We start from the raw sequence: 25,355 nt of genomic DNA, 5'->3' as shown, positions 1-25,355 counted from the left end.
GCAAGGAGGTAATTAGTGTACTGTATTGTACTGCATACTGTATTCATATCATTAAAAATATCTTAATAATTAATACGAAGTATTTATACTTATATATTAATCATGTGTTATGCTGCTACTGCAAGATACTTTTACTGGTGTTTGTACTATGATTTTTGGCAATGAGCTATAAACATTTTAAATACCGTTATTATTGGTGCAAGAAATGTATTATAAACATTGATACTATTAAACTTTGTGGTGATTGTGTAAACAATTGTACTGAAATAGAATAATATTTTACATATGTATTTGAGGATAAAAATGAAGACCAACGAAATATGTTTCTTTAATGAGCAAAAGGCTTGACAAATCTTAAGCTAAGCTTCTTATTACTATATGACCTTTCCCCTTCCCATTATAAATAACATGACTTGTATCACGTGTTAGGGGATTGTTTTAATAATGGCAAGTAAGTTGAAAATTTTAAAATGCAAAAGATATTTTAAAATATCTGAATCCCCCTACTTTAGCTTAAGTCCATCTGCGCACTGCAATAATCCAAAAACTTCTTCAATGAGTCACGATGCAAATACCTTTCAGACACATGAATATGATTCTGTTGAAGAACACTGTCCTATAGAACCTCACTGTCCTACACACATACACCAGAGTCAATTAGTCAGATGATGAACAGATTAACAGCTCTTCTTATGTTACAGAGGGGGTGTCCAATATGTGGGTTGAAACCAAAATACATGTTAGTGTAAAACAAGACCCTATAGTGCCATCTACTGGTACAGTCATCACTTACATCAACTGAGACAGGAAAGAAATGTAACAAAGTACAGGGGACTTTTGCTTGTGCAAAATAACTGAACACGGTTTTGAGAATAAAACCCCCCTTTTATTTCTCCACACAATCTCCTGCTACACTAATGACCTTATTCTAGTGTTTTACTGCTTGGACACCACCAAGGTAGAAGGTTTTACCCACTGTGCCTGGGATAGTCCTTCACACACATATGGCCTACTTTAAACTGAGAGTTTGTGTTTACCTACTTTTTAGCCCATCATTCAGAATTTTTCTAATCCCACACAATTCCTTAGTTTTCTTGATTTTGTCTTAGCTTTAAATAGGAAACAGAAACAGGCAAAGCAAACAACACACAAGTAATGTATTCGATTATCTACAGTATATTTACGAATTCATCTATCACTAAATATAATATATATAAATATTAGTAAGGTGATATTTATATCCTTTGTTTTTTAAAGGGGTTGTATAATGTCTTAATCTTCAAAAAGGTTTTTATTTGGAACATGTCCATGTATTATACATCCAATATAGAACATTTCATCACTCAAACATTACAGTGCTTATTTAATGTGATTAGAGAACTACCGTAGTTCAGAGAGGCACTTCTGTTAAGGAACAAAAAATGAAGAATTAACAGCTTCTGAGCTGGTAATTGAACACAAAACACACAATAATCAATAATCTATTTCAAGTTTTGAAATTTTTAATCAAATTTGCTATTCTCAGTTACAAAGTGTAATATTAAAATAATAACATCAAGGAACAAATTTACATAGTGCACTATATAAACATAATAAATTTGACATATAAATATTAATAAAGCTAGAAATAAAACATTACAGGGTGTGTTGTTAAAGAAAAGTAATCAACAGCAGAGCCCTCTGTTATGCATTCCTGCCCCGAAGTTGATTATCTTCCCATAAAATAATTTTTTTTCCCTTACACCACAGTAACGAGCCACAATTTATTAATTTATTTACAAAGACACATCACACATCACACTATATCCATGTGTGTTTAATGACATGGAACAGTCGAGACAGGCAAACTCTGTTTATCACAGCATATTATAGCAGCTATAAACCATTATTTTCTCTTCAGCCTCTCTTTTTTTCCTTTTTGAAGGTAATAAGGAACCAAAAAAAAAAAATAATACAAAGATTTGTTCTTAAGTCTTCCCTGTGCTAGAAAACTTGCTGTTTAAAAGCTGTGTCAAGGGAGACTCCTTCCATAAAGATAAAGAAAAAACAAGAAAGCTTTACCATACTGACACTCTCTCACTCACTCTTTAGTGGCCTAACGCCTCTCCCAGGGGTTTTCGGTCATAACAGGGCACAAGGCTGCAGCCACTTACACATATGGCTAATTAGAAAACATCAGTTAGCCTACTTTGCAGGTCAACAATTAGAAATTTTACCTTGTTAAATTACAACTTTTTTTGAATCCAACTTTAATATTTTGCTCTGTGATTGGTGGGTTTCCAATGGGGTTCTCCGTTTCGACCCGCAGTCCAAAGACATGCAGATTAGGCTAATTGGAGTTTCCAAAAATTGTGTGACCAGAGGTCCTACCATGTTCGTAAAATGGGAATAAATACAATTGTCTGTTTTGTAATTTTTTTTTATTATTAAATACATTTTATTCATACTAACATTATACAGTGGAACCTTGGATTACGAGCATAATTAGTTTCGGAAGCGACTCGTATTCCAAAACACTCATAAACCAAATAAAATTTTCCCTTAAGAAATAATGGAAACTCAAATTACTTGTTCTACAGCCCAAAAAATAAATACATAAAAATAATTAACACAAAATATAAAGTAAAAATAAAACAAATTACCATGCACTTTACCTTTAAAGATAGCAGAAATGAATCCCGACAGATAAGTGTTTCCGTTTATGAGTGCAGGCGCTCTGTGTGTGTGTGTGTGTGTGTGTGTGTGTGTGTGTGTGTGTATGTGTAATGTGCGTGCACATACACACATTAACAGAGAGACTGTTTTATCGGAAATGTGTGTGTGTGTGTGTGTGTGTGTATGTATGTGTAATGTGCGTGCACATACACACATTAACAGAGAGACTGTTTTATCGGAAGTGTGTGTGTGTGTGTGTGTGTGTGTATGTATGTGTAATGTGCGTGCACATACACACATTAACAGAGAGACTGTTTTATCGGAAGTGTGTGTGTGTGTGTGTGTGTGTGTATGTATGTGTAATGTGCGTGCACATACACACATTAACAGAGAGACTGTTTTATCGGAAAGAATTAGCAAGGAACATCACTAGTCACACTCGCGTGAGTGCATACTAATGGAATCACTGATGTGTGTGTGTGCGCGTGCGTAATTTGACACCGTGCTCCTTCACCAACACACACACACACACACGCTCTCTCTCTTTCTCTCTCTCTCTCGTCTTTACAAAATCCCCCCTCTCCTGTCGGCTTCCCACACACATACAGACGCACACTCTCTGCCTTACACAGAAACTCTGCTCTGTTGCGATTCTTTTCAAAGGTAAGGTGAAACACAACAGGCTGATACAGAGAATGAAAAAAATGGATCATTACCCTCTAATGAGACATTATACGCGTGCATTAGTAATGCGCGGGTCGTCTGGTAACCCGCGGGTCGGGTTGGGGCGGGTAAAAAAATTGTCACTTCATTTGCGGGGCGGGTCATTAATAACAAAATTAATTAAAAAAATCCATGTATGTTGCGTGCAATTCCCTATCACCTATATTAAATATTTGGCAATATTTATTTTCATTTATATTCATAACCTTATTCTTTGATAAGGTTACGTCACGTGACAAGTCACGAACACGCCAAGCAGCTACCGCTGCCAGTCACAACAAAAACAAAGAAATAAAAGTGAGGATGGAAGACGAGGTGCGGGAGAAATTGAGGTCGGGAATTTACATCATTAAAAGAAAAAAGGTCAGGCTGCTAAATCTAATGTTTTTTGCACAGCGAACGTAAAAACACTAAATGAACATTTCCATGTGATAAATAAAAAAAAAAGTCAGTGGTTAATTAGCGTAGGCTGTAAACTGTAGGCCTAAATCTAATCTAAATAAAAAAATCTAAACAAATCTAAAATAAAAAATGTTTAGCCTAGATTACAAACGTGGCTTTGTAAATGTTTAAACTGTGTATCATTATCTTGTTATTAATATGACCTGATTTAACGTTCATATTCATAATCATCTGTTGTTGCCAGTTTACAGGTCGATGTTTTCAAGCACATTAAGGCTGAAATAAAGGCTGTTTTCAATTGAATTACAATGCCTAGTATGGCTATTTAATGCTCGCGGGGTGGGGTGGGGCGGGTTGTAAAAATAGATACAGTGGTGCGGGGCGGGCTGGGGCGGGCCAAATAATTTCACAAAAGCGGGACCCACGGGTTGGAAAAATACCCGACCCGCGCATCACTAGCGCACACACGTGTTATAATAAACAATACACGCGCGCTGTACACACACGCTTACAAACACAAAATAAAATATGTTTTACACACACACACACACACGTGTTCACAGTGTTATAGTAAACAGTACATGCGTGCACAGATGTTGATTATACCAGTGAGAGACGAGCACTAAGACCCAGCAGGGGAGACGATTACACCCAATTCCGCAGCGCAAGAGAGAGAAAAACTGTTGGCTCAGTTGTGATCATGTGACGCTCTGTGTCAAAACAAGAAGCACATGCGTGATACATGATACTCAGTACTTGTAAACCAAGACAATGCTCGTTTTTTTAGGTCAAAATTTATTTAAAAAATTTGCTGGTCTTGCGGTACACTCGTAAACCGCGTTACTCGTAATCCGAGGTTCCACTGTATTACAATGGTCACTGGTCAATGGTCATCACAAAGCAGCTTAACTTAATTCCAAAAATTATGGAAATGAATTGTAAAATGAAGTTGACTTGATGGTACAAACCAACTTTGTTTAGCTATAGGAAGAAAGTTTTTTAGCTTCAAACTTTTTCACAGTCCTGTGTAGTTGTCGATATTGTAGCACTTTAAAAATGAGTACTTGATCTTCAGGTCTGACAAACTTGTGAGCTAGTGGAAGGCGTGGTCCCCTGTAACAATAAAGCAGAAGAATAATAGACGTTTATTATATTTAAGGAATATTTGAGGAATTGGGGATGGATAAAACTGAATACTGATATCAGAGTGTAACACTCTGGATGTGTAATTAATCAAAATTTTAAACCCAATCCACTGATGTATTTAATAATGTACTGTAAACTTATTTGCTGCATGTAAACAGAGGACACAAGCCACTGTGCCTGTGATGTTCCTCCTAACTTGGCAAATAAAGGTGAATGATAATTAGCTTGGTTACTCTGAGAACTTCAGCACAGGATCAGTGTCAGGTCTTATATCTTTCGATCAGTACAATACAATACAGCAGTGAACAAATCTCACCTCTAAATTTATATTGACTTTCCTTTTGATGTCGCAGATTTTCTCCGAGAGAAAACGCCGAACCAAACGCAGCTGTCCATCAACCTCCTCCTTCTGATAGCCACGCTGCTGTAGTCGCTCCTTCAGGCACTCTATTTCAAGAAAATTAATACAAATACTCATCCTCAGCAGGAGGAAGACTAAAGTCATATGATTGATAAATTACTGTGCACTTACTTAGTTTTCACTTTAAGTCCTCCAGTGCGTTAGACATTCTTTATTATACACATATAACAGGTATACTGGTGGCTCTAAAGATGGCCAGTTTCTTTGACACAAAAGAGAGCATGCACTAAGAAACTTATATGCTAAATAAAGAACTAAATAAATCCAGAGAAAGGGGATACTTCGTAATGTTATGTGTCAGCATGTTAGTACCTCTGATGACACCAACTTTCTCTGGTGATAACGGAGGCTTCGCTACAGATCCTTTAATGGCATTAGATTTAGAACCGGTCACACTCCTCTCCTTTAGCGTCTCAAGGCCCCAAATGGCGACGGCCAATGACTTACAGAACTTAGAATGAGAATCCATTCGCTGGATGGCCTTCCATTTTTGTTTCTCCAAATGGACCCCATGTCCCAGATCGACCTTTAACAAAGTTTATAAAAAAATTTAATAATGCAATGATGATTTTTTTGTTGTTGTTGATAATCTACAACACAACACAGTATTCAATAAACATATTTCAGGCATATAAAACAGCGTTGTGGAAAAAAAAATACTGTGAATCACTGTCATAATCTTAAATGTTGTTCACCAGAAAATTTTCACATCGAACATAACATCAGAATGAAAAATGAAAATGAGATCTTAGTGACTTTGTCAAGTATTTTATAAAATACTGATTTCCTTTTTATAGAGTTAAAAATGGTAACAAAATCGTAAAACATCCAGTGCAGAAAATGAGTTGCATCTTACCCTCCCAAAGTCTTTCTCTACAAGATCCTCAGTTGGGGCTTCTTCAAGGTCCTTCACTTTAGGAAGGTCTAATACATTTTCATAGGGCTCATACAAACATTCTGTGCTTTCTGTATAAACTGCGTGTTGTGTCTGCATTCCTGTGACGATATATAAATATATACAATTTTTATAATTTACTAGTATTAAATATACTTGTGATTAGCTAAAATATTAGAATACATATACACTGATCAGTCATAACATTAACATTGAAACAACCTAGGTTACTAGGGCGGCACAGAGGTGTGCTGTGGTGTCCGGCACAAAGATGTTAGCAGTGATGATGTGTTTGGCGACAGTTTGGGATCAACAGGCTATGATCCACTGGGTGTTCTGGTGCTTTTCTATCATGGCCAGAATTTACTTATTTCAACAATTTGTGCTGCATTGGCATTTCTGTGAAATCAGACAGACGTTGTGACTCATAGGTGCCCATGATCCCATCACCAGTTTACTGGTACAGTATATAATTGATGTTAATGTGTCAATGTTATATGGTATTAATATCATGGCTGATTACTGTATATTGCAACAATAAGTGATCAAGATGAAACCAAAAAGACATTCAGACCTTCTTCTTTTAAAAACAGTTGTTCTTGCAGGCAAATATTCAACTGTCTGATTTTGTCCAGCTCTACCGTCATCCTTCGGCACTTTTCGCTCAGTTTTCTAATTGCAGCGTCCTTCTCTGCAATGATCAAGTCCTTCTCTCTAAGACGTTTTTTTAGCATGACATAACTATCCTGGAGTTCCTGGTAAAGTTTATAGGAAACAACAGACTCCTCATCGCTGTCCAAGAAATCCCTTTGTCTCTTGACTGTGATTTGTTTCTTCATGAGTTCCAGCAGAGAAAGTTTCTGGGACTCCATTATTTTCTTCTTTTCTCTCTGTCGAAACAGCAAGAAAACAAACTCCATATATTTTAAAGGAACATTTCCTCAACATTTCATAAATTAGATTTTTCCTGGATCAAATTTGTAAAAGGGAAAAGTTAATTTAAGATGCATAACACTTGCATAATAAATTATAATGCTTATAATAATCATCAAGAAGTTTCACCTCTGAGGTTTCACTGTGATACTCGCAATCGTCCTGCAGTAATCTTTCTTCCTCCACATCTTTCATGTAGGGAGATGGAATTCTTGAAATGTCAAGGTCAATTTCATGATCTTAAATAAAAACAATTCCAACAGGGATGATTAAAAAAAGGACATAAATTATTACACTATATATATATATATATATATATATATATATATATATGGGTCAATGACGTGAAGCCCCCTTTTTCTGTCCGGGTTAATTTTATTTTGCAGAAAAAACTAAAAAATACATAAAAATTTCTCATCTACTTGTTATACCTTCTTTACCTACTAAACCACTCTAACTTCTCCAAATTTTTAAGTTTTTCATCATTTTTCTGCTATCCGAAGTGCTAAAACACCATATGGGGCGACCGTCCGGCCTTGACTTTAGTTAAGACAACTGATTTAAAAACAATTTAAATCAACTTAAATATATCCCTTTTCCTAGTTGGCATAATTTCAAACATGTTTTACACTCATTGACAAAACTATAAAGCATTTGCACATATATTTCCATCATGATATACAAACGAATGTTGTCCGAATTATGTTGATTCTATCCATTTCATCCGGGGCGACCATCAACAAACCACAATTTTGGGACCTTTATTTTCAAAAACATTTCAAGGATGGGATACTGCATCCGCCAGACACAAGTGAAGACCCCCTGGAAACAACTGTAAGGTAAATCAGTCTCTCTCATATAGTAAGAAAAAGCTGTTTTTTAACGGCTGTGATGTCGTAGTCACGTAGTCATCATGTGGGGCGACCATCCCAAAACTGTGGATTATAATTTTTTTCCACAAATCTATACTTTGATGATAAATTTGATAGTGCTTTGTCACTAGAAGAAGCTTGTTTGGTTTCTGAGGCTGACTGTTAGCCTGTTATACTTGAGTAAACTTAAAAACATCATATGGGGCGACCGAGTATGTGGGGCGACCACTGCTAAATGTTTTAAATGCTAGAAATAAAGGATATATGTCCTATATTTGTAGTTTTCATATTCTATACTTTTATATACATAGAGTTAATTGTTTAAGTATAATTATTTGTATATTTTATCTTTTATTTTCTAAATTCAGCCATTTTCCATTCCTTTTATAGGGATAAACATTTATTTTAACTGGATAATGAAGGAGACTCTGATATTATAGAATAAACTTGTGAAATAATGGTTTTCATAAAATGAAAGGGCACTAAAGTTTATCTTTCTTCATCAGTTTATCTACTTACTGATATGAGTTCAACTAGTCTTAATGATACATAAAAATGTGAGTTCTGAGATATATTACGGTCGCCCCAGATGACTTTTTTAAGGCTATGTTTTATTAACTTAAATGTAAAAACACTAAAATAAAAATTTTTTTTTACTTTTTCTTATAAAGGCATGTGTACACTACATTTAAAATGTTTAGAAAATGGCCAAACATATCCATATTTTTGGTATTTTAAAATTGGCCTATTAAAAAGTCTTATCCGTCAATGACCCATATATATATATAAATTATGGAAAATTTTGCCACCTCACAGGAAAGATCTGTTAAAAGATGACCGGCGATACAGTATACGGTACATAAGAGAAAGTGTAAGTTTTTATTCTATATACTGATGGGAAACCAATACTCTAATGGAAACAAGACTAATAGAAGACAACAATGGGTGAAACCACCATCAGCCGTGCTAGAAAACAATGGAACGATATCCTAATGGCAACAATCTAATGGATGACAGTAAGAACCATTAACGGGCATCATGATCGAAAAGCCTTAATGGACATGGAGACCATTAAAGGTTTTTCTGCCTTTTAATGCACCGTGCCTTTTATGTGTTATTATAATGATGGTGGAGCACCAATCAGACAAAGAATATATTGAAAAAATTCAGCACTGACATGTAATTTTTAATTCTGGTTTTAATGACTAGCATATAGAGTCACTGATTAGTCTTCTGATTGTATTCTGTAATAATAATAATTAGTAACTTTAAGTAAAATTTTTGAAAAATTTTAAAATACACTCGACACTTAAAACCTTTAACAAGCTGCTACTCCAAACATTATATCCAACACCAAATACAGTATGGAACTCTGCTCTACATAAGTGCTGTACTTATAATACTGAGGCACTTACCATTCACGAGCAACTTTTCTCACTGGCCAATTATGTAGATAATATATGGTTGCATTCTTTTTTTTTGTGATGTTCATGTGGAAGAATGTGCAAGTAAGAATTTCATTGCATATTAGAGATGGGGGAAAAGCGCACTATTTTTGTGTGGCAATTCATTTATCACCACACTGACTCAAATTTTTTTTCCACTTTATTTGCATTTGAGGCAGTAAAATGATCCTGAAGGTGCTGAACTCTAAACTATTCACACATTGGCAGACAGCACAGCATCCTGTGTGGTAGGAACTTACAATTTTCCAGGTTTGTTTAAAATTGTAACAATGTGAGAAAATTTAATATTGGAGCAAGATATTTATATAATTGTGATAATTTAGGAATTATAGCACTAACTGAATCGGCACTGAGTTTTCGTGTTACTACTGTTTTGTGTGGTCCCTGGTGATTTCCATCCCTTTTGCATATCGCACACAGGACAAAGTTGAGCTGCACAATGTTACAAGTATTGGGACTAAATCTAAAGCTGTGGCCATAAAAAAACACTTTATAGCAAAGATATTTGCCGAAATGCTTTAAGTTGCTAGGGAGGATAAAGATTGGGCTTTGGAGCAATGGAAAAAGGTCATGTGGTCTAATAAGTCCAGACTGCACTATTTCAGTTATTGCAGTTTACACTCAAGTAAAATAAGTTGAAAACAATTTATGTGATTACATTAAATTCATTAAGGTAAGCGAAGTAAAAATGTAAATGATAGTTATTACTTTATTAACACTTAAGGGCACTGATTCAGGTTGACCAGGACTAATGTGCTGGAGCCTATCCTAGGAGACTTAGGGCACGAGGTTGGGAACACCCAATCCATCACAGGGCAGACACACACATACACTCATTCTCACTCTATGGGCAATTTGGGAACGTCAGTTGTTCTAATCTGCATGTCTTTGGACTGTGGGAGGAAGGTGGAGTACCCAAAAGAAACCCACCCACCCAAGCACTGGGAGAAGATGCAAACTCAATGCATGTAGACCCAAGGCGGGAATCATACTTAGAACCTAGAGGTGCAAGGTGACAGCCTTCAGACTAACCAAAAAATGTGCAGAAATGTCTCAGGAATTGTCAGTAAGCATGGCTACGGATCTGAAAAGAAGGAAATACAGTAACTACTGTATAGTAGTCATATTACCATGGGGCCAGGGGTAGCTCAGTGGTTAAGGCATTGGACTACGGTTCGGAAGATCCCAGGTTCAAACCCCACAACCACCAAGTTGCCACTGTTGGGCCCTTGAGCAAGGCTCTTAACCCTCAATTGCTCAAATGTATAATGATAGTCACTCTGGATAAGAACGTCTGCCAAATGCCCAAATGTAAATATTAATGGCAACAAATTATGGTGCATTATGGACAAAAGATACACAGCTAAAACTTTTCAAGAAAAGAAATGCACCACACGATGTCCATTAAATCATCCACAGAGACATAGAAAAAGATGTAGAAGATATGCTCAGTTTATTGTCAAGATGCATTTCATGATAAACCTATGTACAGTATGCATTTTGCTTCTTCTTCCTCTGAGAGCATGTAGATGATTTAATGCACATCACAGAGTTGATGTATACTGTACTAACCTGTCTCCAAAGTAAAAGTCAGAAAAACTACAAAGATTTTTTTTTTCGTTTACACATAAATACAGGTTTTGCCTGTCCTATGGTAGAACAAAAAGGTGCATAGGAAAAACTTTTTAAATAAAATAAAGAATGGGTGGGGGGAACCATGCAGAGCATGCAGGTGATTTCTACCATGCTCAGTGATGGTCAGACTCTCAGTGGTGGTCAGGAGACCGGAAGTTGGTCACAGCATTACAAAGAAACCGAAATATTTCCCAGTGCATTAGACATTATTGCTGAATTTAACTACAGCGTAGGCGAGTGTGTATCCTGGAGCTTACTTACCTTCCAAAGGACTCGGCTTTGTCTGCTTTCGACGCGACATCCTAAAGTGTAGCTAAGAAGCCAGCTCTCTCTCGCTCTCTTCCGTCTAATAACGGAACCTTAAATAGTGTAGTAGCAGCAGCAGGAGCGAGTCTCGGCTCTCCTGATTTCACTCACTCATCCCTCTAACGCTTTCTCAACTAAATAATGCAATAAATCCACCACCGCTATCCTCCTCACACAGCCTGAAGCCTTTACAGCGTGTCCTGACTGAAACCCCGGCATATTTACTGCTCTGTAGTGTAACACTGATGGTCTGTAATGGTGCACTAATGGTATTTAATGGTTCCTAATGGACGGTCGCGTTTAATCCTAATGGTACGGTAAGGGGCTCCAGCAGAGAGGAGCTTTACACAGGATTACTAATAGCGACACAGACAGCATACACTGATCAACCATAACATTATGACCACATGCCTAACATTGAGTAGGCCCCCCTTTGCTCTTGCCACCATAATAGTAATGCACTGTGTGTCCTGACACCTTTCTATTGAAACCAGTTGCCACTGTTGGGCCCTTGAGCAAGGCCCTTAACCCGTAACTGCTCAGATGTGTAATGAGATAAAAATGTAAGTCGCTCTGGATAAGAGCGTCTGCCAAATGCTTCTATTAGACAAGCCTGCTACTGGTCCAATTGACTGGCCCTTCGCTCCCTATGTAGATCAGGAAGTCTTGGCCACCCATGACCCTGTCACCCTTTCATCGGCTTTCCTTCCTTGAAACACTTTTGGTATGTCTTGATCACTGCATCCTGGGAACATCCCACAAGAGCTGCAGTTTTGGAGTTACTCTGACCCCGTCCTCTAGTCATCACAATTTGGAATTTCTCCCAGTCACAATCCTTATGCTTGCCTATTTTTCTGTGTCCAAAACATCAATTTCAGGGGATACAAAAGGTTCACTTGCAGTCTCATAGGTTTAGGAAGAAGTGTATCCGAAATGTTAAGTTTTAAGATGAGTAAAAAGAAGAATTATTGCTTGTTGTGTCCGCTGCTCCTTGATACACTTACCGGCCCGAACAAACATGCACATGATGAAATCTCTGTTTATTCTCAACAAAGAGAGCATATTTAACCATTTGGCCATGTGCTGAGTCACATACAAGACCAACATCAATAGAACAAGTCATTATGTAAGTCAATGATAGACCCGGAGACAGACAGATAAGAGGAAATACATTTGCATTTGCCATTAAACAAAAGGGTTCTAGTGGACACTAGCTGTTTAGTTGTATATATTTAACAGGATACGGGCTATAGGAAGTGTTAACAAATAAGGAATCAGGAAGCGAAATGAGGGGGTTGTTTTAGGAGCACAGGAACCTTCTAATCATTTTATAAAACTTACAATGCCTAATATATCCCACCCACTTTCAGCCCCTTATTGTAACAAGATATTAAAAATTTAGCCACTGTGAGAAGGACCAAATTGTGATGGGTTGGTTAGAGAACTTGGTCAGAGCAACTACAAAACTGTAGTTCTAATGAGATGTTCCTGGTCTGCAGGTGTCAGAAAAACCCCAAAGTGATTTAAGGAAGGAAAATCAGGGAACTGGCAACAGGGTCATTAGTGGCCAAGACTCACTGATGCACATAGAGGGGGAAAGGCTGGCCCATGACCCAATAGATGATAGTGATTGAAAGGTGTCAGAACACACAGCGCATCACTGTTATGGTGGCAAAAGGTAGGACCCATTTAATATAAGGCAGGTAGTCGTAATGTTATATCTGATCAATGTATGTACAATATATGTACATATGGGAGCAAATTTAAGGTATAAAATCCATACACAAAACCTCCCGCATTCCAAAGACATTCTGTGCCAGTCGATCTCTAATTTTCTAACTGGCAGACCACAGGCAGACATGTCTCAGCCTCCTTCATTCTCAGCACTGGAGCCCCCCAGGGTTGTGTTCTGAGCCCCCTGCTGTACTTTTTGTACACGTATGACTGTGTGGCCACTACCAGCTCCACCACATTAAGTTTGCTGACGACACCATCGTGGTGGGCCTGATCTCTGACAACAACGAGACGGCCTACCTGAAGGAGATTAGGAATCTGGAGAACTGGTGCCAAAAGAACAACCTCCTTCTAAACGTCAGTAAGACAAAGGAGTTGATAGTGGACTTCAGCACTAAGCAGGAGAGAAACTACCAGACCCCTGTCATCAACGAGAGCCGAGTGGAGAGAGTGGACAGCTTTAAATACCTCAGTGTTTACATCACGCAGGACCTGTCATGGTTCTGTCACATCAACATCGTGGTAAAAAAGGCCCAATAGCGTCTCTACCACCTCAGACGCTTGAGAGACTTCAGACTGCCCTACAAGGTGCTCAGGAACTTTTACTCCTGCACCATAAAGAGCATCCTGACGGGAACATCTCAACCTGGTTCGGAAACAGCACCATGCAGGACGGCCGTGCTCTACAGAGGGTGGTGCGATCCGCTGAGCTCCCTGACCTGCACTCAATCTACAGCAAGCGGTGCTGGACCAAGGCCAGGCAGATTGTGAAGGACTTCAGCCACCCCAGCAATAGACTGTTCTCTCTGTTGAAGTCAGGAAAGTGATTTTGCTCCCTGAAGACCAATACAGAGAGACTGAGGAGAAGCTTCTTCCCGCAGGCGATACGGTCTCTTAATCAGTACTGTACACAGTACTGATCCATTTTGCACATCCACACAAATGGTTTTTGCACTTACTCTGTGTAAATGTTGGAGGTTCTACCATTGTTGTAAAAATAGGAATAAATACAATGATCACCATCTGCCTCCACAGTCCTTAGTTGGACTACAGAATTGCAAAAATGGCATAATTAGATTGACAAATACTGTATATGGAGACACAGGGGCATAGTAGTTAGCACTGTTGCTTTGCACCTCCAGGTCCTCGGTTCCATTCCTGTGCTGGAACCAGTCCTTGGTGGGTTTCCTCCTGGTTCTCCGTTTTTTTCCCAAATTCCAAAGACATGCAGATTAGGCTAATTAATGTTGCCAAATTGGCTGTATTGGTGAATGTTGACTGGAGGTCCTACTGTAACCATACCTCATGAGAGGGTAAAAAAAAAAAAAAAATATATATATATATATATATATATATATATATATATATATTTTTTTTTTCCCCCAGTTTTCTTTCCCAAAATTTATATATATATATATATATATATATATATATATATATATATATATATATATATATACAGTGGTGTGAAAAACTATTTGCCCCCTTCCTGATTTCTTATTCTTTTGCATGTTTGTCACACAAAATGTTTCTGATCATCAAACACATTTAACTATTAGTCAAAGATAACACAAGTAAACACAAAATGCAGTTTTTAAATGATGGTTTTTATTATTTTGGGAGAAAAAAAAATCCAAACCTACATGGCCCTGTGTGAAAAAGTAATTGCCCCCTGAACCTAATAACTGGTTGGGCCACCCTTAGCAGCAATAACTGCAATCAAGCGTTTGCGATAACTTGCAACAAGTCTTTTACAGCGCTCTGGAGAAATTTTGGCCCACTCATCTTTGCAGAATTGTTGTAATTCAGCTTTATTTGAGGGTTTTCTAGCATGAACCGCCTTTTTAAGGTCATGCCACAACATCTCAATAGGATTCAGGTCAGGACTTTGACTAGGCCACTCCAAAGTCTTCATTTTGTTTTTCTTCAGCCATTCAGAGGTGGATTTGCTGGTGTGTTTTGGGTCATTGTCCTGCTGCAGCACCCAAGATCGCTTCAGCTTGAGTTGACGAACAGATGGCCGGACATTCTCCTTCAGGATTTTTTGGTAGACAGTGGAATTCATGGTTCCATCTATCACAGCAAGCCTTCCAGGTCCTGAAGCAGCAAAACAACCCCAGACCATCACACTACCACCACCATATTTTACTGTTGGGATGATGTTCTTTTTCTGAAATGCTGTGTTACTTTTACGCCAGATGTAACGGGACACACACCTTCCAAAAAGTTCAACTTTTGTCTCGTCGGTCCACACGGTATTTTCCCAAAAGTCTTGGCAATCATTGAGATGTTTTTTAGCAAAATTGAGATGAGCCTTAATGTTCTTTTTGCTTAAAAGTGGTTTGCGCCTTGGAAATCTGCCATGCAGGCCGTTTTTGCCCAGTCTCTTTCTTAAGGTGGAGTCGTGAACACTGACCTTAATTGAGGCAAGTGAGGCCTGCAGTTCTTTAGATGTTGTCCTGGGGTCTTTTGTGGCCTCTCGGATGAGTTGTCTCTGCGCTCTTGGGGTAATTTTGGTCAGCCGGCCACTCCTGGGAAGGTTCACCACTGTTCCATGTTTTTGCCATTTGTGGATAATGGCTCTCACTGTGGTTCGCTGGAGTCCCAAAGCTTTAGAAATGGCTTTATAACCTTTACCAGACTGATAGATCTCAATTACTTTTGTTCTCATTTGTTCCTGAATTTCTTTGGATCTTGGCATGATGTCTAGCTTTTGAGGTGCTTTTGGTCTACTTCTCTGTGTCAGGTAGCTCCTATTTAAGTGATTTCTTGATTGAAACAGGTGTGGCAGTAATCAGGCCTGGGCGTGACTACAGAAATTGAACTCAGGTCTGATAAACCACAGTTAAGTTATTTTTTAACAAGAGGGGCAATCACTTTTTTACACAGGGCCATGTAGGTTTGGATTTTTTTCCCCCATAAATAATAAAAACCATCATTTAAAAACTGCATTTTGTGTTCAATTATGTTATCTTTGACTAATAGTTAACATTTTTTGATGAGCAGAAACATTTAAGTGTGACAAACATGCAAAAGAATAAGAAATCAGGAAGGGGCAAATAGTTTTTCACACCACTGTATATATATATACACATATATATATATATATATATATATATATATATATATATATATATATATATATATATATATATATAAATTTTGTATTAAAATATTTATACAAGCTTATACTATATTTTATTGCCTGACACGGTATGTACAGTACTTGCCAATTTTATGTTTCACTCTCCAGTCCAACAGGTGGCGGTAATAAATATAAGCTGGTGGCGGTAATACCTATAAGCTGGCTGCCAGCCTCCAAATAACCTCAAAGAAGAAGAAGCCTCTGTCTGTGGATGCAGTTTTTGTACTCTGCTTAGCTAAATACATTTATATCTGTTTCTTAGCTAGTTTAGAAAAATGGCAGCGAGGTATGATCGTGCTATAACCGTTTTCTCTCCTGATGGTCATCTTTTTCAAGTGGAATATGCTCAGGAGGCAGTGAAGAAGGGTTCCACGGCTGTAAGTGTTTGCGCACGAGCTCTAAGATAATGTAACAGGAAAGATTCATCTCTATAACTATTTATAATTAATAAATATATCGGTGCTGTTTTATATACACATGGTACGTCTGTTACAGAGCTTTATAACGAGATATAGACATGCTAAACTCCTTAAAAGTGATGATAAAGAGCAGTTAGCAGAGCTAGCCCGGCTAACGCTAGCGCTATTGAATGAGAAGCTAACCGTGACTTGCATGTTCTCACAGGCCGAGCACCTGGTTACAGACTGCACAGCTTACTGTATTCACAGACTGTGAACAGACCTATTTTATAATGTAATTACACATTTTTTCGATGTAATATTATTTCTAGCATTTGGAGTTATTAATATTAGTAATGTTATTTTTTCGTGATAAGACCATACACATCGTTTGGTGTAATGCACAAAGCGCCTGTAGAGGGCGACAAAGCACCATAACCTTGATTCTGCTACAGTCGAGTGATCTAAAAGTCTCCATATATTTAAATACATTTTCAATAATGACCCAACACATGCACAAATAAATGAAATTACCATGATTTAGCACTTGCATGCATATTACCTAAAGTATTACTTTATTTTAAATTACGATGATTCATGTATTACTCCAAATTTGTGTCCTGTGTTTGTGGACATGTTTGGGACACACTACTAATCACATACTAATACTTTTACAACAGTCCTGCTGAGTGCTTGGATAATACAATAAGTTTCTATTTTAACTATGAAAAAACAAAACTTCTCAAGTAGCTATTTGGTTAACATTAATAGCCGTGCTATTGGTGTTGATGCATCTCTCTTACAGTATTTGGAAATATGGTCAAATGTATGTGGGCACCTGACCATCACCCCTACATGAATGTCTTCCCCAGTTGTGGCTACAAAGCAGGAAACACAGTTTTACAGAACATCTGTATAATGTACATTATACATCTACCCCTGTACACTAAGCCAGCTCTGTGAAGAACTTGAATGTCCTGCACAGACCCTTGATCTCAACCCCACATTTGCGATGAACTGGGATGCACCTAAGACCTCCTCAACCAGCATAGTGCCTGATTGCTTATGGGGTGGAATGAACTCAAATCATAAAAGCAATGTTCCAGTATCTAATGAAACGCCTTCCCAAAAGAGTAGAGCTTATTCTAAAAGCAAAGGGTTAATGTAGAAGGGCAGTGGCCTTTCAAATGGTTAAGGCTCTGGGTTACTGATCGGTTTTTGGTTTTGAGGTCTTGTGTAAGGTCTTTACCCAATCTACTCCAGGGGCGCTAAATTCACACTGACCCTGCGCTCTAAGGTATGTGATGTATGGTACACGTGACAAATAATTAAATCTCAATCTTAGAATGTTCAACAAGCACATGTAAGTGTAATGGCCAGGTGTCTGCAAACTTTTGACTACATATTGTATATAACCATAAGAGTGATTTTAGAACTCACATGAGCTTGTATGCTAATAATACACACATCTTCAGTCTCTGTGTCTCATGTTTCATCAAAATTTCTTTATTTTTTATATCTCTACACTGCATTTAGAGTTGAAATGAGTATGAAACACAAGCGGTCACTGCTGCCCTTTTTCATTTATTGAGCATGTGCTTAGCTCCAAAAAGCTTTCCTTTTTGTTTTTTCTTCCTCAAACAGGTTGGAATCCGGGGTAAAGACATTGTCGTTCTGGGTGTAGAGAAAAAGTCTGTAGCCAAGCTGCAAGAAGAGAGAACAGTTAGAAAGATCTGTGCCCTGGATGAGCATGTGTGTATGGCTTTTGCAGGTAAGCTTATTGGTTCTGGCCTGCTTGTTTTTCAGCATGGCGTTTACACACAGCAGCGTGTGTAATCTGATCTACTGCTTGTTGTGGGTTATATTATTACACAAGATATTTCTCTTATTACTTGGGTTTAAAGAAGCTAAATGTTCCCTTTTTTTTTTTTTCAACGTGAAGTTGAGCTTGAAGGGGTGAGTGTAATATCTGAAAACCAGACGTGTGTGGTTTGTTCTTGTGCAGGTCTCACAGCTGATGCAAGGATCGTCATTAACAGAGCAAGAGTGGAGTGCCAGAGTCACAGACTGACTGTAGAGGACCCTGTTACTGTAGAATACATAACGCGTTACATTGCTACACTTAAACAGGTACTTAGTCTTACATACTAAACTAACTAAAAAATCTAATGTGAAGGCATCAAATGTAACATAGGAGAGCAAAGAGGGAGATTTATTAAATTATTTAAATAAAAAAAGAAATGAGCTTTCTGGACAAGCAACGCAAAAAACCCCTGATCTCACCATGTCTCATGTTGCACTCACTTGAGCACTCACTTGTGTACTTAAACACCTTTACAGATGGTCCTTGACTAACAATAGGGTTGTGTCTTAGTAATATAGTAAAAAGAAATATTTATAATATTATATCACGCTATACACTTAACCATCTGAGCCTAGCCTTGTACATACTTCGAATGCTTTTCATAATCACCTTAGACATGGCCTGTTTTATAATAAAATACACAGGACCCCATACAATACTAGTCAGAAGTTTGGACTCACTCTCAAATTAAATGTTGTTTTTGTTTAATTATTTATTTTCTTTGTTTTAACCAATACTGAAAATTTCGAAGCTATGAAATAATATGGAATTATGTAATTAAGATGTAATTGGTTATTTTAAGACATTGAGGTCAGCTGTTCTGGAATGATTCTTGCAAGAACAGTATTGTAAAGTGCATTTGTAAAACCCATCAAGCACCATGATGAAACTCTGAGATGAAGCTCTCATAAGGACCATCTCAGGAAAGCAAGACCAAAAGGACATTTAGGGTTACCAGCCTCAGAAATCAGCAATTAACAGAACTTTAGGTTAGAGCTGTTATGAAGTCTTTACAGAGCATAAGTATAAACACATCTAAATATCAACTTATTTTAAGAAGATTTTAGATGTCCGGAGCATTGTTGTACAACGTAGAATCGGACAGAAATTAAGGAAAGACTTTGAAAAAAGCCAATTAAAAGGTGTGTCCAAACTTTTGGCTTGTTCTGTGTGTTATATACAGTACATGATTACCATGTGACTGACAGGGAGCTGGGGGAAAAGATCAAACAGTAAAAATTTAAGTCAGAAACCATCTGTACAAAATGAGTTTCACTTTCCTTTAATATTTTAATGAAACACATCATGTATTTCCAACAGTTAAACAAACATTCATGTTTATTTTATAGATGGTGCTTAAAACACAGGAAGTGACTGTTTACTGATACAATCCCAACTGTTTACACGTAGAGCTTTTCATTTTACTGTCATATTAATTCAGTTCCTATGTTTTTCATCAGCGCTACACCCAGAGTAATGGACGGCGGCCATTCGGCATCTCTGCCCTAATCGTGGGTTTTGACTATGACGGGACTCCACGTCTGTATCAGACCGACCCTTCAGGGACATACCACGCATGGAAGGTAAGAATTCAAATTAAATTTTTTTTTTTTGGTCACATACACAAACATACACAGTATGACACGCAGTGAAATCCTTACACGACTGTTTCTGACCTTGAAAAGAAAGTAAGGAGGCATAAATGCTTATAGTAAAGAATAAAAAAATATAAATTATACTATTTTTTGTTACAGTAAAAATAAAATGTAAAGAAGAAATATGTAAAGTATGTAAGACTTAAGAAAAAAAGTTAGAACTGTATAAATAATCTGTAGAGAGTCACGTGTGGTGTGTTTCAGTATGCTGAGACTCAGTTAGAGATCCATAAATTGCAGTTGGAGAAATTAAGTGGTATCCAAGTCTTCAGATGTTGGACATCACAGTTGGATGACACCTCTGTGTCAACAAACTAGACTAGAGCTTTTGGCAACAATCAATGAAATTACATGACTTGCATTTATATTTTTAATATCATTTGACTTGCAAATTTTGGTGCTTGTTGTATCTGCAAGTAATTTTTTCCTTTAAATAATGAGAGGCTCCAGCGAATATCCTACTGTTTTTAGCTAATTACTAGGGATGGGAATCACCAGTCACCTTCTGATGTGATCTCACAATACCTAGGTACTGATTTGATTAAAATTGTGATTTTTTATTTGAAGGATCACGATTTTATAAATGTCCTGATATATTACATTTTTCCCTGATTTTGTTGATTAATTAAACATAGCTCATTCATTATGACATTAATTTTCTGTATTTAAACAATACAAACTAATTTTAAATGTAAGAGTTTAACAGTTAACTGAGCACTGTGTATCTCTGTCATCTGCACAAAATGAAAATGTGTAAGTAGTTAAAAGAGCAGATTATAGGACCTGAAGGATTATAAAGAAACAGTGAAAATTTTCCCCCTCATATGCCTCCAAAGTCTTAAAATATAACTTCACAGTGAGTGCATGGGCTGAGTTGCTGGGTTTAAGTGCATTCAGAGTTTGGAGGGGGAAAAAAACAACTTTCTTTTTTAAATGAAAACAATTGCTAAATTGATCCCCACTATTTCAATTAACTACACTCAAAAGTTCAAAATGTGTTCCTATAGAATCAGAATCAGATCATGGATTTAACTTGGTAATGGTTATTAAAAGATTTTCCCCCCATGTTTAAGGCAAACGCTATTGGACGCAGCGCCAAAACTGTGCGTGAGTTTCTCGAGAAGAACTACACAGAGGAAGCCATTGCTAGTGACAACGATGCCATCAAACTGGCTATTAAAGCCTTACTGGAGGTAATAAACAAGCTAAACATATGGGTCATTTCCTCAGACATTCAGAAATTTGTTCGTTGTACTTATTGCCATTTAAATTGTGTTACTTAGGTTGTCCAGTCTGGTGGAAAGAATATTGAGCTGGCTGTGATTAGGAGGAACCAGCCTCTTAAGGTAGGATGCTCTTGATTTTATGTTTTATTTTATGATAGTGATTGTTGTTTGCAATGTGTATTTAACCATTTAACTTGCTGAACTTGCTCATTGATGAAGGTAAAGTTTCTATATGTTTATAATTGGCTTATACAGAAACTAATATTACCAATGTACACTCACCTAAAGGATTATTAGGAACACCTGTTCAATTTCTCATTTATGCAATTATCTAATCAACCTATCACATGGCAGTTGCTTCAATGCATTTAGGGGTGTGGTCCTGGTCAAGACAATCTCCTGAACTCCAAACTGAATGTCAGAATGGGAAAGAAAGGTGATTTAAGCAATTTTGATCATGGCATTGTTGGTGCCAGACGGGCCGGTCTAAGTATTTCACATCTGCTCAGTTACTAGGATTTTCACGCACAACCATTACTAGGGTTTACAAAGAATGGTGTGAAAAGGGAAAAACAACCAGTATGCGGCAGTCCTGTGGGCAAAAAAGCGCTGTTGATGCTAGAGGTCAGAGGAGAATGGGCCGACTGATTCAAGCTGAAAGAAGAGCAACTTTGACTGAAATAACCACTCGTTACAATCGAGGTAGGCAGCAAAGCATTTGTGAAGCCACAACACGCACAACCTTGAGGCGGATGGTCTACAACAGCAGAAGACCCCACCGGGTACCACTCATCTCCACTACAAATAGGAAAAAGAGGCTACAATTTGCACGAGCTCACCAAAATTGGACAGTTGAAGACTGGAAAAATGTTGCCTGGTCTGATGAGTCTCGATTTCTGTTGAGACGTTCAAATGGTAGAGTCAGAATTTGGCGTAAACAGAATGAGAACATGGATCCATCATGCCTAGTTACCACTGTGCAGGCTGCTGGTGGTGGTGTAATGGTGTGGGGAATGTTTTCTTGGCACACTTTAGGCGCCTTAGTGCCAATTGGGCATCTTTTAAATGCTATGGGCTACCTGAGCATTGTTTCTGACCTTTATGACCACCATGTACCCATCCTTTGATGGCTACTTCCAGCAGGGTAATGCACCATGTCACAAAGCTAGAATCATTTCAAATTGGTTTCTTGAACATGACAATGAGTTCACTGTACTAAAATGGCCCCCACAGTCACCAGATCTCAACTCAATAGAGCATCTTTGGGGGATGTGGTGGAACGGGAGCTTCGTGCCCTGGATGTGCATCCCACAAATCTCCATCAACTGCAAGATGCTATCCTATCCAACATTTCTAAAGAATGCTATTAGCACCTTGTTGAATCAATGCCACGTAGAATTAAGGCAGTTCTGAAGGCGAAAGGGGTTCAAACACCGTATTAGTGTGGTGTTCCTAATAATCCTTTAGGTGAGTGTATGTTCATCTGGATAATTCAATTAATTTTTATTTATATAGCACTTTTAATGATGGTCGTTGTCACAAAGCAGCTTTAGAGAAACAAAAAAAAAAATAATGATAACCTAATCATGTTCACATCTGGATTTTCTTTATTTTTATTGATCACTAATGTAAGCCGGTAACATGGCTGATTTTTTTTTTCCAAATAAGCACTCCTAGGTAGTTGCTTAAGATCTGTTGCTTGACATGTTCTTTACTGTTTCTTTACAAGTCAACATGATTCTGTTTTCAACAGATCCTAGAGTCCAAAGAGATCGAGACACTGGTTGCCGAAATTGAGAAGGAGAAAGAGGAGGAAGCTGAGAAGAAGAAGCAAAAGAAGTCTTCGTAGGTCATAGACACACTCAAGCTAACTTCAGTATGCCATTGTTAGGTTTTTGTTTTTCTTTTTATACTGGCACAAGCACTTGCTCAACAGTTTGCCTCAACCAGGTCTCACTTCATGCACCATCGATATTTCTCAAAACCTCACTGGGAGTATTAGATTTATAATAAAATCTCCTTTCATTACAGCACTAGTGTTTGAAATTATTTTTTTCCCTCAAATATCTTTAATGATCTGCTTCTTGTGCAGATGAAACATGTTTCAGATTCAAATCTACGTTTTAATTGAATATAATGACCATGTCCGTACCTTCCAAAGACAGGGACAGGCATTTATAAAAGCATTTACCGCCGACGCTGTGACGTCGCCTTCATGTTACAGATGAGGATTTTTCTAAGGATGTTATCAAGCTAACACACTCAAATAAAGTATTGTGCTCTGTATTATCTGATTGATCTGATCATTGAATTGTGTTTGAATACTATTGATTGTACATTTTGTCATGTAAAATCTGGACACAGCTGTTAATAGGAGAAAAGCTGCTTTTGTCAGCCCACATTTAATGTCTCATGAGTGGATTGGACACTTAATGCATTCTCTTTGATCTTGCATAAAACCGAGACGCAGGCGACAGGGAACTCTCGAGCCAGCCTGAGATTATCGTTAATAAGTAACTCATTTAAAAGTGCCACTCCAAAACGATGTTTATGTCTTTGAAAAATTTGCTGGGTGTTTACGCAGTAGGCAGGATGAAAAACTCGGAAGTCTCTACTGCAAGGAAAGGAACTGTTATTCTGATCATGATTTCAAAATCACAAAAAACAATTAGAAGGCTTGTAGAACATTAGGTTAAGCCTGTGGTTTTCTGAAAAATGAAATGATGCATGTTTTTGTAATGTATTTTTATTTTTCTTCAAGTCATTCTCAGCCGAATCGTAATCCTGTGGCTAAATGGTTGCTATTTACTTGTTCACAAGACGAACTCTTTACACCTTTCAATCAGGTCAAGCCATAGCACAAAACATGCTTTATGTTCTAGTTTATCTGTGTATGAAGGTCCGAAAAAAGCCTTAAAATGTACAAATCTGATTGCCAAATTTCTGTTTTCTTTCCTCATCACATACATTGGAAGCATACTGTTGTTATGCCAACAGTAGAGCATCCTGAGATCACTCATGTATGGGGTTGACTATTAGCAAGGGGAGTGGTGGACAAACTAAAACCCACAAATTCTGACAAACTCCCAGGCAGTGATTATGCAAGAGTAGGAAGCTATCAGTCAGGATGTGGCCCAGAAGTTGATTGACAGCATGCCAGGGGTTTGTATTGCAAATTGGAGAGTTCTTTAAAAAGCAGCATTGACACTGCAAAGATTGACTCTTTGCATAAACCTAATGTAATTGTCAATAAATGCCTTTGACACTTATGAAATGCTTGAAATTATACTTCAGTATACCATAGTAACATCTGACCAAAAAATGATCTAAAAACACTGAATCAGCAGATTTTGTAAAAAAATATATTTGTGTCATTTTTAAAATGTTTGGCCACAGCTGTACTGCTCTAATATAGACAGGGGCTTTTTCAACATTTTATATTATAGCAATAATATCATACTAGGGATTGTAATAGAATCCTTTTCAAGCAACAGACTGTGAAAAAATGGACGATGTGTTAAATACCGCCTGTACAATGAAGGGATGAAGTCGTCCATCATGCAGAGTAATTAACTAAAGCGCTTATTAGTGTTCGGGGATGTGTTTGTGTGAAGAGAGTGTGGGTAACTGAAGGGTGTGGGCTCAGCTGTGCATTAGTATATTTGCTGATTAAGCGGTAAATGAATAACCAGACTCCTGGGTCTCAGGGACGACTTAACCTCCTGCAGCCAAGGTCAGACACAACACTTCTATTAAACTGTTTCAATATCCTTGTAATAATACAATGGTAGTAGATAGTAATGTCCTGATGTAGGTTAGTTTCAGGTCTTATCCTTAGTGTTCCCTGTATATTCTTCACTAAGTTTTAGACAATGTTGT

The 25,355-nt window shown here is 37.6% G+C and overlaps 2 protein-coding genes across 4 annotated transcripts; one reads left to right on the top strand and one right to left on the bottom strand.

The window, feature by feature from the left end:
• Positions 1 to 1,526: 1,526 nt before the first annotated feature.
• On the bottom strand, positions 1,527 to 11,483 carry LOC128515160 (BEN domain-containing protein 5-like). 3 transcript variants are annotated; one of them, XR_008356593.1, is made up of 8 exons: positions 11,410 to 11,483; positions 7,305 to 7,414; positions 6,817 to 7,132; positions 6,204 to 6,343; positions 5,660 to 5,873; positions 5,243 to 5,373; positions 3,081 to 4,893; positions 1,527 to 2,073 (listed from the first exon to the last, which is right to left on the bottom strand). XR_008356593.1 is itself a non-coding variant. In XM_053489214.1 (7 exons), exons 1-7 carry the CDS (start codon positions 11,447 to 11,449, stop codon positions 4,852 to 4,854), a joined length of 993 nt encoding a protein of 330 aa, XP_053345189.1. In that variant the 5' UTR covers positions 11,450 to 11,483; the 3' UTR covers positions 3,031 to 4,851. The 3 variants fall into 3 exon arrangements, 1 of the variants encoding a protein (XP_053345189.1); XM_053489214.1 differs by lacking the exon at positions 1,527 to 2,073 and having other exon boundaries at positions 3,031 to 4,893; XR_008356594.1 differs by lacking the exons at positions 1,527 to 2,073; positions 3,081 to 4,893 and adding an exon at positions 5,459 to 5,549 and having other exon boundaries at positions 5,253 to 5,373.
• Positions 11,484 to 16,505: 5,022 nt separating this feature from the next.
• On the top strand, positions 16,506 to 23,765 carry psma8 (proteasome 20S subunit alpha 8). Its single transcript, XM_053489451.1, has 7 exons — positions 16,506 to 16,710; positions 18,376 to 18,502; positions 18,737 to 18,861; positions 20,056 to 20,178; positions 21,324 to 21,443; positions 21,534 to 21,596; positions 23,230 to 23,765. Exons 1-7 carry the CDS (start codon positions 16,609 to 16,611, stop codon positions 23,323 to 23,325), a joined length of 756 nt encoding a protein of 251 aa, XP_053345426.1. The 5' UTR covers positions 16,506 to 16,608; the 3' UTR covers positions 23,326 to 23,765.
• Positions 23,766 to 25,355: the final 1,590 nt, after the last annotated feature.

The sequence above is a fragment of the Clarias gariepinus genome, chromosome 27 (assembly GCF_024256425.1).
Source record: "Clarias gariepinus isolate MV-2021 ecotype Netherlands chromosome 27, CGAR_prim_01v2, whole genome shotgun sequence".
NCBI classification, from domain to species: domain Eukaryota; kingdom Metazoa; phylum Chordata; class Actinopteri; order Siluriformes; family Clariidae; genus Clarias; species Clarias gariepinus.
Note: the sequence above shows the minus strand (reverse complement) of the source record. Positions and strands in the feature narration are given on the sequence as shown.